Raw genomic sequence first — 13748 nt, 5'->3', positions numbered from 1 at the left:
TCGGTGGGCAGCCGGGCGGAGGCGTTACCCCTTCTAAGGCCAATTTGACCTTCGATTCGACCTCCCATGTGAGTGTAGAGATAACTATCTTCTCTGCAGGGTTCTTGCAGGTTTCAGTAAGTTAAATTTAAGACCTTTTTAAGACCTTTTAAGACCATTATGAGTGAAATTTAAGACCAACACGACGCATTACTAAAAGCATTATAAATGATCCCAGAAACTCTCAAACATTCTATTTTTATTGATTCAGTTATAGAAACATTAAATAAACTCAGAAACTGATATCAAAATACTTATGGATGATAGATGACAGAACTTGGCATCCATATTCCCAACACAAAACTAGTACAGACAACCTAACCCTTCATATGTCTGAGTTCATCCCCTTTAGCACTGATCTCAGTTTCAAGGGCTTTTAGTTCAGCAAGTTTTTCTTTCTGTGCCCTTCTCAAGGCATTGGACTTGGCGAGAAGCTGAGCCATCTTGGAGCCAGCCTTGCCCTCAGCTTCTTCTGCAAGTGTATCTGCCTCCCTGGAAAGACAGGCAGACACATCTTCTAAGATTGTCTTCCTTTTCTTAAGGTCCTGCAGAGACTGCTCAGCCAGCTTTCTTTTCTGGCTTTGGGATTCCTTTTCTTTTCTGATGCGCTCCTGATCGAGAAAGAGTCGATACTTTGACCGGGCTGCACCCACAGATGCGATAAGTTCCTTGGTGAGGGGCACCTGAGTAACACCCCCATGCATTGCAACAAAGTCACATATGAGCCTATGTGCAACAATTGTGTCCTCTTGCATGTTTTCAGTCTCTACCTCCTTGTTGATAGAGAATCCCCTTTCAACAGTGGCCTGGCCATGTGAGAGCAGCAGTAAGTTCTGGCAAAAATCCCAAGCAGCAGGGTAGGGACGGCTTAATCTCTCATTCAAAAAGGTGTCTAGGCGTGTCACAAATGGCTGGTAGGCTAGAAATTCTTCATTTCTTGCCTCAACAGACAGAAAAGATTCAAATTGTTGGACAATGGTATCTCCTACAACAAAGTGCAAGAAAATAAGAAGTCAGTCAAATATGCACAGTCATGACTGAAAATATGTGTGTTGGAACAATACAATTGTAAATGTAAAAAGTGTAGGGGTGCCAATATTTTTTGCCATGGCTGTAAATCCCTGTGTTAGGTAAAAACTATCTAAATGTCTGCAATAACAACAAAAACCTGTATAAAATGATGGAACTTATTCAATACATTTGAGCCGCTGCACACAGAACAGGTACAGGACCATCAGAAGAGGGAATGACAAAAGTGAAACATCCATGCTAAACTAATACCCTGTAGGACATTGGAAATTGTCAAATGCCAGAGCAAATGGTTTGCAACTAGTGCTCTGAATTAAGTCCAATAAAAAAAGTATAGTTGAGCATGGTATTCAAACTTTGGTTCATAACCCCTTGAAAACTATTCCTACCAGCAGGTACACCTCCTGTCAGCTGCTTGTTCTTCAGGAATATCTGGACAAGAGCCTTCATTTGGTTTTTACACCTGTCTGGGTCCCTGAACATGAGAGACGGGTCCAGACACTCCATCTGCCTAACCGTTGGATATTTTAAGGGGCTCTTCTCCTGTGCTTTGCTTATGATGTTTGAGAGGCCCTGTATACAATCCCTCCTAAATTCAAGGACCCTTAGCTCTGCACTTTTACTGTCCTGGACAATAAAAAATAAATGTCAGTAATATCAAAATGGAGTTTAAAGGGATAGCTCACCCAAAAATGAAAATTCTGTCATCATTTACTTACTTTCACGTTGTTACAAACCTGTATAAATTTCTTTGTTCTGATGAACACAAAGGAAGATATTTTGATGAACGTTTGTAATCAAACCGTTCGTGAGCCCCATTCACTTCCATGGTACTATTTTTTCCTACTATGGAAGTGAATGGGGCTCACAAACGATTTGGTTTCAAACACTCCTCAAAATATCGTCCTTTGTGTTCATCAGAACAAATAAATTTATACAGGTTTGTAACAACGTAAGAGTGAGTAAATCATGACAGAATTTTTTTGGGGGGTGAACTATCCCTTTAAGTTCCACATGACATGAAGTCATAACGTTGGCCAATTAAGTGACTTCATGCAATGAGGTCATACAATTTCTTATTTGCTGTGTTTTGGATGCCTCAGCAGAATCATACTTGCTTCACATGATCTATGTAAACCTACACTTCATTGTGTGGAATCACCATCCAAAATGCATGGCTTTAAAGGAGAAAGCAGACAAAAGTACAGATTCCATATTGGTCTGTACACACACAACCTTGAAAATGCACAGAATAGCAAAAATCAGTACACTTTGTAGCCAGTCCAGTATTTTTAAATACAACCTCATACAGTTAACAAATATGTTTAGTAAGCTTAGCACAATTATACTCGCAGCAAATACTGTTCATAATTTAATATCCAAAACTACCAAAAATGATACCTTGACTGCTGCCTCAGCACCCAAGCCGATATCGATCTTCTGGGGTAGAAGGAGCAAGGCCTTGTCAGACAAATCAAGTTTGGTAAGCTGAAGGGGAGTGATGTCCTGCAGGACCTCTCTTTTCACAAAGCGTCTCAGTAAACTCTGTCAGTAGGCAAAAGTGCCATTAGCAAATTTAATTTTCATTTATCTTTCACACAATGACTGCATAATTCTAAACTAATTAATTAGGATTTCATTAATTTAAGAAGGCAATTAACCTGGACTTACAATAGGAGACTGGCCCTACAACATTTTACATATAATCCACAAAATTTGACAAATATTTAGTTATTTTGGATTAAAGCATCACAGATAAATGAATAAACAAATGAGATGCTCATGCCAACAAATCATACTCACCATATACAGTAAATAGTTACCTTAATCAACTCAGCCAAGTCTTTACCAAGAAAAGGCATCACAGGTTCATCGGTCTGGTACTTCTTCATGAACGGTTGGAAGGTCCTGGCCACAGTCATGAAAAAGTGCATCTTCGCTTTTGTAAGGGGATCCTTAATGGCTCCTTCGATGGTATCAAAAGATGCAGTCTTGGGGTTTGGGAGCTGTTTTTTGTGCACAGCATCCATGTACAGCATGAGAGATGGCCAGACTGCCAGAGCCCGTTCAATTACTGGAAGATTTTCAAGCCACCTGTGGCCACAAAATGGCTTGGGAAACAGTGAAGACTTCGTGACTTGTTCGTAGTCCTCCCTCCTTGCAGGAACGTTGTGAAAAAGAGTGTGCATGGCCTTTAAAATTTTATCCACATTCCACATTGAAAATCCAGCCTTGAAGGCATTATGAAGTGTGTGGAGTCCACAGCTGCCTACGGACACCAGTTGTGCATGGTCCTGTTGAAGTAGGTCCAAAAGCTTCCAGTTGACATTGGGCCCATCCATAGAGACTGAAATAAGCCTGCTGCGGTCCAGTTGATGCAATGCCTCCTTTTGGAAAATAAGAATAAATAAAAAGATCAAATGAATGATCAAACACATACATTTAACTGTATAACTTCAGCAACATGTTAAACTGCATTCTTTCTTCGAGGTTGGAGCTGATAACAGACATTCAACAATAGCTACATTACTGAAAGAAATTAAATCAATTTTAATTAATTAAATCAAAATTAACAGAAATTATAGAGAGGCCAAGAAGGAGTTTCTCTCCACAGGTGTCCTTAACTCTCCCTGACAGCATTTTTTTGGACAAAGTTGCCAGCCCCAGCATTTTTTATTATTTTCACAAAAGTTTAATGCCTTCCAGAAAATGTTCTTCTTTAAATATATAAACATACATTATATCAAATTAAAGAACAGACCCTCTGCTTTTAAACAAAAAACTCAAATATGGGTAGGTTTCTAAAAAATTCAAATTTTGAGAAAAAGATAATTGCATTTTTGTAAAGGCTTTGTATTTTGTAAAGACTTTTGTTATCAAAAAATATACAACCAGTGGTTGCCAGTGTTTTATAAATTAGATAAGGGCGCTTAGTGGATAATGGAAGGAAATTTTGAATGCCGTAAAAACTCGTCATTGACAGGGAAAATAACTAATCAGTTAAGGCAGGTAAAGAGTTAACAAACAAAACTATTAAAAGATCTTAAGTAAGTATTTGAACTCTACATTATGTAGCCTATCATATATCCCAATTCAAACATGTTTAAAGCTGAATGCAGACTATAAATATAAAACTGGCAGGCTGAATATAACTTAAATGTGAAACTGGCATGCACTACTCGTTTTCACACCATGTGTAGACTATATGTCGACTGAAAAAATATTTAGGCTTTAAATTCTATAGGCTACAATGTTATCACAGATCATACGACATGCACATTTTACACAATATAGCACACTAAATATTGTAATAGCATAATTCCGGCATTATAAAAAGTCAGAGGCCCATAAGTAAAATAGGCTATCACTTACTTCGATATGCTTCAGAAGGTCCTTCGCTGTCCCGTGTCCCATGAACTGAGATCCCATGTATCGCGACCGCACCTCTCCATTGCTCCAGAAACGAACGTGGAGGTCCAGCTGTTTGGATTTGGTGGACGAGTTGAAGCTTTCGTCGAACATTAAGACATATTGTCCGCTTATGGCGTTAATTAGTTCTCTCTTAATGAAGTCCGCTATGCCAAATCTTGCTATATAAGCGATCTTGTTCGGTCCACACGTAAACGTTTTCGCAATGTGCGAGTCGGGGAACATTGCCTTGAAAAGGTCACTAATACTGTCGCTACTGTTGTATGACATATGATTTGTCACTGTGTGGAGAATCCAAAGTACCTCAGATTTTGAGGTCTCGGTGGACCCGAAAGTAGTCCTAAGATCATTAGGTCTAACGTTACTCGATGAAGCTGTAACGTGATTGCCCTGGAGTCCGGAGGCACCAGGCATCGACGATGATGTAGACGGCTGGGATGGGGAACAAAACTGTGTTATGGTTTGACTCCGCCGAAGGCTTTTCATGGCAAGCAGGTGTTTGTCCGCTTTGGCATGAGACTCAAGCGCCTTCACACCCAATGTCCCTAACTTTATTATTTTCTTGCATACTGTGCAGCGAGCTTCATATTTATTGCAGGGGACATCTTGTAACCAGCTGCAAAAATCGTCGTTGTCGAGCCAAGTCTCTTGGAACAAACACTTACCCATGTTCTTTGAAAACGCGCGTAGACACAAGTGCAGACAGACAAAACAACCAACCTATGATAGGGGCGGATCTACGGTTGGGCCTGAGATTGACAGCTGCCCACCCAGTCAGATCAAATACATCAGAATACATTACGCTTAACCCTATTAGAATGCGAGTGTTGGCGCCAACATAAAGCGCTATTTGACCGTAAATCCTCAACCTTTTGCACGCTTAAAAAAATCCTAAAAGACAAATAGCGCTTTTTGCCAAAATATGGTTTATTACGGAAAAGCTGAAGGAAAAGTGTAAGGAGTAAAAATGCATGAAGCAGTCGGGTAAAGAAAACTAAAAGGTTTTGTTTCTGAACGGAAGTAGAAGTTTTAAGACTTTGGTAAATTAAATTTAAGACCTAGGATGAATATCTGGGCGTTTTTAAGACTTTTTAAGGCCTTAAATTTAACTTTCTGAATTTTAGACTTTTTAAGACTTTTTAAGACCCCGCGGGAACCCTGTCTCTGGCAAAATGCACTCGGGAGTAACCGGGCGTTCGGAAGGATCAAAAATTCGAGATAAAGAATCGGGTTTGATGTTTTTGGACCCGGGGCAGTACGAGAGAGAAAAATCAAAACGTCCGAAAAAAAAGTGCCCACCGAGCCTGCCTGGAGTTAAGTCTTTTGGCAGATCTAATATATTCGAGGTTCTTATGGTCCGTCCATACTATAAAAGGTACCCCCGACCCTTCTAACCAATGACGCCACTCCTCCAAGGCCAACTTAACTGCCAACAATTCTCTGTTACCAATGTCATAGTTACGTTCGGCAGGTGTCAAACGGTGGGACAAAAACGCGCAAGGATGCATCTTATCATCCGAAGCAGAGCGTTGGGAAAGGACCGCACCTACCCCCACCTCTGACGCATCGACCTCTACCACGAACTGACGTGCTGGATCAGGGGCTACTAAGATGGGAGCCGAAACAAAGTGGCTTTTGAGGTTGGTGAATACAGCCTCAGCTGTATCGGACCACCTGAACGTCACCCTGGGAGAGGTCAAGGCAGTCAGAGGCGCGGCTAGCTGGCTGAAGTTGCGAATAAAACGCCGATAGAAGTTGGCGAATCCCAGAAACCTCTGTAGGGCCTTACGGGAATCTGGACTTGGCCACTCTACCACAGCCTTAACCCTGTCGGGATCCATACGCACCCCCTCGGATGAAACGATGTATCCTAGGAAAGGAACAGACTGTGCATGAAACGCGCATTTCTCCGCCTTGACAAAAAGCCCATTCTCTAGCAACCTCTGAAGCACTCGTCTGACGTGTTGAACATGTTCCTGGAGAGACGAAGAAAAAATCAATATGTCATCCAGGTAAACATATATGAACTGGTCCACCATGTCTCTCAACACATCATTGATGAGTGCTTGGAATACCGCTGGGGAGTTGGATAGCCCGAACGGCATCACCAAATATTCAAAATGGCCCCTGGGGGTATTAAATGCGGTTTTCCATTCATCCCCCTCCCTGATGCGAACCAAATGATAAGCGTTACGTAAATCCAATTTTGTGAAAACGGATGCTCCCTGCAACCTCTCAAAGGCTGAAGACATCAACGGTAAAGGATAGGTATTCTTGACCGTGATGTTATTCAGCCCTCGGTAATCAATGCAAGGTCGCAGAGAACCATCCTTCTTCCCCACAAAAAAGAACCCCGCCCCTGCTGGAGAAGAGGAAGGACGGATGAATTTGGAAGCTAGAGAATCAGAAATATATTTCTCCATGACCTCCCTCTCAGGAACAGAAAGAGAGTAAAGCTTGCCTCTAGGCGGAGACTTACCTGGGAGTAAATCTATAGCACAGTCATAGGGACGATGCGGAGGAAGAGAAGCAGCGCGGGACTTACTGAACACTTCCTTCAGGTCGAGGTACTCAGAGGGCACGTTAGACAAATTCACCATCTCCTTCTGAAAAACAGGACGAGACACAGACGAACAGGCAGATACAAGACAAGACTGATAACATCTTTCACTCCACAAAGAAACAGTGTGATGTCCCCAGTCGACCCTAGGATTGTGTTGGACCAGCCAGGGGTGACCGAGGACAACAGGAGCCAGAGGGGAGTCCAGGAGCAGGAAGGAAATCTGTTCAGTGTGGTTGCCAGAAGTGATGAGTGTCAGTGGTCTGGTGGTGAGCGTGATGGGTGGTAATTCCTGGCCGTTGAGTGCATTGACGGATAATGTGTCCTTGAGTGGGATGATGGGAATACCAAGTGTGTGAGCCAAAGTCAAGTCCATAAAATTACCTTCCGCCCCCGAATCCAGAAGTGCTTGACAGGGGTGAGACCGGGCTGTCCACAGCAGTCTTACCGGAAGGAGAGTTGAGGATGAGGTCTTATCCACGGAGATCCCGCCCGACAGTAGCCTTCCCTTTACCGCCGGGCTTGGTCTTTTACTAGACAGTTGTTCAGGAAGTGGCCCCCTCTGCCACAATAAAGGCAAAGACCAAGGGATCTCCGTCTCTCTCTCTCCTCCCGGGAAAGCCGAGCACGACCCACCTGCATGGGCTCGGGTACGATGTTGGAATTGACCGCATCACCTCCGCTAGCCTGAGGACCTTCGACACCTCCAGACTGGAAAAACGTCTTGGACCGTCGTTCCAGCCGACTCAGGCGTGCGTCCACCCGTAGTGCTAGATCAATAAGTCCGTCGAGTCTCTCCGGTAAATCTAATGAAAAAATCTCCTTTTGGATGCGGTCAGCCAGCCCATGCAGGAACATGTCCCACTGTGCCTCCTCGTTCCAGTGGCACTCGGCAGCTAGGGTTCTGAACTCGATGGAGTAGTCCGAGACCGAGCGGTTACACTGACGAAGGTCAGTGAGTTGGCGAGCTGCTTCCTTGCCAGCCACCGCCCGGTCAAACACCTGCTTCATCTCCTCAGATAGTGCCTGGAACGAGGAGCAGCATCGATGTTGGTTCTCCCACACCGCCGTTCCCCATAGCGCAGCTCGTCCTGATAGTGGTGTGAGAACGAAAGCCACCTTTGACTCCTCTGTGCTGAACGTAAGCGGTTGGAGAGCAAAAAACATGGAACATTTGGTTAGGAATGCTCTACAATAGTTTGTCTCACCAGCGTAACTCTCCGGAGTGGGTAATCGTGGTTCGTGCTGGCGGTTGATGGTAGATGGTGTGGGGGGAATCGGCGGTGGGCTGGGCACAGCGGGACTGACGAGTTGTTGTATTCGTTGGGTCAGCTCGGACACCTGTGCTACCAATACCTGCACCACTCGTCCTGTGACAGCCAGATTTTCCTCCTGTTGGTCCATTCTGGAACTGCTGTGAGTTAGGTACTCATTGAGATCAGATGAACTTGCTGTATCCATAATGGTCAGAGCGTTCTGTAACGGATAAATAAGGCAGGATACAATAGCAAGTAAAAGCTTGTTTATTGAGACAGAAGATCGCAGGTAGAAACCAGAAGGCCACTGGAATCACTCGGTGATATGGCAGAAGATCGCAGGTAGACACCAGAAAGCCACAAGGATTAGAGCGGTGCGTTGGCAGATGGTCCGGGCAGCACAGGGACGCTGCAGACAACCCAGCTTGGTGACGACGGTGAACAAGGTGATGGTGGAACTCCAGGGTGCACACGGAACACAGGAAACAGGCAACGCAGGAACACAACGGGCACAGGCGGGAGAACACACGAGACATCCAAACAAACGCTCTGACAAAGACAAAGAGAACACAGAGAGACTAAATAGGGTGCGCTAATGATCTGCAGCTGGAGCGCTGATCAGCTGCGACAGGTGTAATGATCATCAGCCAACCAGCGGCTCCGCCCCATACAAACACACATACACACACACACAAGAATGAGATGGTGAATTCATGAACCGTGACAAAGCCTAGGTCGTTGGGGGGTTTGGGTTTGCCAAATTTTCAACATTACTACTGGGCTGCCAATTGTAGAGCCTTAACTTACTGGCAGGACACACGCCCGGACAGCCCTTCAGCTGATATCCCTTCATGGCTAATGATTGAGCGGGGCGTTTCAAATTGGTCTCTCTCCTCATTGCTTTTTGCTGCCCCAGAGACATTCAAAGCCTCAGCAGGATCCCACTTTATGACTAACAACTCTCTTAGGATATGGCTTCAGATTGTTAAGACATTTAATTTGCCAAATACCTCTTTTCTTGCTCCTGTTTGTCGTAACCATGCCTTTAAACCTTCACTATTAGATCCAGTTTTCACAGGTTGGGCTAGAAAAGGAATTATTACCTTGAGAGATTTATATATTGACAATACTTTTGCCACATTTACTCAACTAACAGAGAAATTTGACCTTCCTGCATCACACTTCTTCAGATACTTACAAATTAGAAATTATGTTCGTTCCACTGTGCCAAATTTCGAAATATTGTCACCTGATAATGAATTACATAAATTGCTTACTTGCACTCCCAACACCCCAAAGTTAATTACAAAATTTGTTAGCTTTTTCACGAGTCGGCTAGATATTTCCACTACCCATCTTAAAAACAATTGGGAAGAGGAACTTAATATTCAAATCTCTGAGGAGGACTGGGGAAAATGTCTTAAAAATATATACACCTGTTCCATTAATACTAGGCACCAGCTTATTCAGTATAAGGTGTTGCACAGATTGCACTACTCTAGGGTTAAACTCAACGCTTTCTATCCTACTATCTCTCCTCTTTGCAATAAATGTGAATCTGCAGAGGGCTCTCTTGGTCACCTTTTCTGGGCATGCCCAAAACTTGCTGAATTCTGGTCAGAAGTTTTTCAATTTCTTTCTGATGCTTATACTTGTGAGCTCCCAGTAGACCCTGCGACTGCCATTCTTGGCTGGTCAACGGTCCTGCAGAGCCTATTATGCTATCCGTTTGCCTATACAGTATGGCATGATGATCGCCAAAAAAACTATACTCTGTGTGTGGAAGAAAAACTCGAAGCCACTATTCAAGATCTGGTTATCAGAACTTTCCTCCACTATGCATGTGGAAAGACTCAGATATTGTATCTCTGGTAATATGGATATATTTGAAACTTCTTGGAGACCGCTTTTCAATCACCTGTTAAAAACCAATGATGAAACTACTTAATATTTCATTTTTTTTATTGTCATTTTATTGTAATTTTTGTTAACCTCTGTCTTTAACTTGACCTCTATCCATTCCATGCTGGGCAAAAATCTGTTTTGATTTCCCGTGCCTGTTTGGTGTTGTCGTCAACTGCAAACATGATTCTAACTGAAGGAGTTTTTTTTGTGTTTTTTTGTGTGTTTTTTTTGAGTAGTTGTGTTTGTTTCTGTCATGTGATCGTACTGTCCATTTGTCTGTAAATCTGAAAATACTACAATAAATATAATATAAAAAAAATAATAAAAAAAACTAAATTTCCTTCTCATTTAAACAGTCAGTGCCCCCAAAATGCTTCGTCCCTTTGGCATTGTGTAAGCACTGCAAGTCAAAATGTTTAGATGTTTTGTCACTATGGCAGAGGACCATTGAAATATCCCTCATGTCCATCTTTCAGTCTAAGCCCAGTCCTTCATTTTTGTCTAGCTAACAGAATACAATTGTGTATAAAACTGAAAAAAAAAAGAAATAGGATTTTAGGGTAAGAGTAGCCTCCAAGGTTTGACATCACACATTGCACTCATACTGCCAAGGAAATTGTAACCATTATCATTCACACACATAAAGTAACTTCCATACATCAGAGTAAAAAGAAAATGTATACAGCATAATATACTGTAATATAACACACAAACAAAAAAACAATGAAAATGACCGTCCTCACCCTCCTGGCCATCCACACGCTGCTGTTCTCAATCTTTCTGTAAACACTTGTAATATTGTAAAATTTCTATTTTTCTAAGGATTTTTTTCAGAGATATTGTTAGAGTAAAGTATATGAATATATTGACCAAACAGTACACACAAGACCAGTACTGCATATTGATGAAAATATTTATTTCTCTCCACATTTGTAAAATCATTCGATTCATTCATGCATTTTCAAAGGTTTGTTTTTTATATCTACTGAGGTTGGGCTGAAGTCTCTGTCCAGCCTCTCTCAATGTCAACCCATGGGTTCTCAGTAGAATCGCATCTGATAAATTTGGTCCCCGTCTACTTTGGCCACATCCTACTCCAGGTCTACCTCTTCCTACCCCCCTCTTCCCCTCTCTTCCCCTCTCTACCCCTCTCTTCCCCTCTCTACCCCTCTCTACCCCTCTTCCTCCACGGGCTCCCCCTCTCATCCTCACTCTTCCTCTTCCTCGAGCAGGCAGTTGCCCTTGTTCATTTACTTGGCCAGGTGCCTCCATGTTCAGAAATTGTACTGGTCCTGCATGGTCAAGCTCTTTACATACATGTTTGGCAGCTTTCACAGTCATGGACAGCACCTGTCAGGTAACTAAACATACTGTTTGATTGGTCATCTGAGATGTGTGAAAGTCCTCCTTCATTAGTCAAGTTCTAGTTTCACCTGACTGTCAATTGCTGTAAGAAATGTATCAAATGTTCCAAGGGATTTATATATGGTATTCATGGTATTATGTTATTGACTAATTTTGACAATTGAACAGACTATTGTGCATGTGATGACTTATACAATGAAATGACGCTGATACGTTTTGGAGCGAACGACCAGTAGACTGAGAATCAACAATCAGTTTAGATCAACAAGATCTATTCACTTGGAAATTGTGCTAAATTTAGGCTACCTGTACTTAATCATTTGCAAAGATGTACTGAGACATTGAGACATGTACTTAGACATTTGCAATTTGATGAAATTAATGGGAAATGCTATTCTGTTGTGAACAATTGCCAAGTGGTTTGGAGATTTGTCCATGTTGTTTTGAGAATGTAATTTCTGTTTCAAGAAATGAGCCAAACCAATGGAGAAAAACTGTAAGTCAGAAATGTAAAACAAAGACAAAAATATTCAGGCAAATTAATAGCCTACACTTTTGTCTAATTTCGCCAATTTGAATTGAAAATAGGCCAATGTGATTCATATTGTAATTAACAAACAAGAAATATTAACAAAGCCGTTTTCTTCAGATTAGGCACAAGATTAATAATGAATGTGTACATATTGTAAATTAATATTATTCCATGTGTAGCCTTCAGTAAATTAAAAAGAAACTCAGCTATTTCAGCCTGTATTGGGATTAGTAATGAATGTGTTTATTTTGTGAATTAATTTAATAAACATAAAACTTTAATAAACATTAAATTAACGTGTCTAAGAAAAGTATTCATAAAACATATAAATGTCAGTATGTTAATATGTAAACCATATTTACTTTCTTCACTGACGAAAATGGAAAAACTATATCAGTTAAAGCTCAGCGTTAGGAGGGGAAGAGACTGGGCAAGATAAAAACAGAGAAAAAAAAGAGATGTGGAGATAAGAAAGACAAATAATCTACTGCCCAGTGACATGGTTTTCAAGCTATTGTTATCTAATTTTTTGGCCTTCAGAACATCTTAAAAGGCACATATGTAGATCAGAGAAGTAAACATTTTCTCAGGGGAGCTTTATAAGCATTACTTTATAAGTATTAATAAACAGCCATCCTATGGATATGCATGTTAGTAAGCTACTAGTTAATAGCGCAATTTGGACCCTAAAATACCCTCACTGGGGGCTAAGCCCCCCTAAAATGGAAATCCTAGAACCGCCCCTGCCTACGATGTTACCTGAAGCGCAACAAATTGAAATACGAGTGACAGGTTTAATTCATCCATCTATAAATATCTTAATTTTGATTAAACTTGCTAATTTTGTGGTCTTGTTGAAGAAACAGCTGCCCATTTATTTTGATTGTAGTATAATACATTTTAACCCTGCTATCTGACCCACAGTTTTATCCTTTTTTATCTTTGCGAAAACCCACAATCATGCATCTCTTGAATATGTTGTTAATTTAATTTTACATGCAAACTATTTTATCCACAAGCAAAAGTGGCCTAAATCTTCAAATATTTTCCTTTTCTTGTTAAATTTAACTCGTTTCATCCCTCAGGTTTATTAAATTATATATATATATATATATTAGTTGCATTATGATGAATTATTCAAAGATATCTAACAGTGTTATTGTGTTTTTTTTCTGTGTATATAATGCATACAAACCCATATTTGTGAGTGACAGGTGCAGTGAGAGCTCAAAGCATCAGTAACTCTACAGCCCTACCAAGTAGTTTCCCTCAGCGTCTGCACAGAGACGTCTTTCAGCTGCTCGAGGATCTCATCTTTGGAGAAAACTGTTGATTTTATACTCAGAAAATATAAGTATCACTATTAAAAATGAAGATTACCCCAGATTTTACCTGTTGCATTACCAATTGCATTGCTAGCCCACCCAAACACTTACAATCATAATGACAAATGTTGATCAATACTTAATTATTACTTCTTTTTTTTTTACTGAAAATGATATCGTTTTAGTTAAACGAGCAAAATGCAACTTGTTGTCATATGACATAGCGACGCATGAATACACACTAGACAAATGCAGCCGATGTGAATACACATCAATTTTCAGTCAAGCAAAAAATGAATGCACGGGTT

General features: G+C 41.3%; 1 protein-coding gene across 1 annotated transcript; it reads right to left on the bottom strand.

Annotated features, from left to right (window-relative positions):
* Positions 1-221: 221 nt before the first annotated feature.
* On the bottom strand, positions 222-3690 carry LOC307136076 (uncharacterized protein). The gene is made up of 3 exons (XM_079832831.1): positions 2892-3690; positions 2470-2613; positions 222-1024 (listed from the first exon to the last, which is right to left on the bottom strand). Exons 1-3 carry the CDS (start codon positions 3504-3506, stop codon positions 959-961), a joined length of 825 nt encoding a protein of 274 aa, XP_079688957.1. The 5' UTR covers positions 3507-3690; the 3' UTR covers positions 222-958.
* Positions 3691-13748: the final 10058 nt, after the last annotated feature.

This window comes from Gobio gobio (genome assembly GCF_949357685.1).
Source record: "Gobio gobio genome assembly, chromosome: 13".
Classification (NCBI taxonomy): Eukaryota; Metazoa; Chordata; class Actinopteri; order Cypriniformes; family Gobionidae; genus Gobio; species Gobio gobio.
This window is presented reverse-complemented; position numbering and strand designations above follow the sequence as displayed.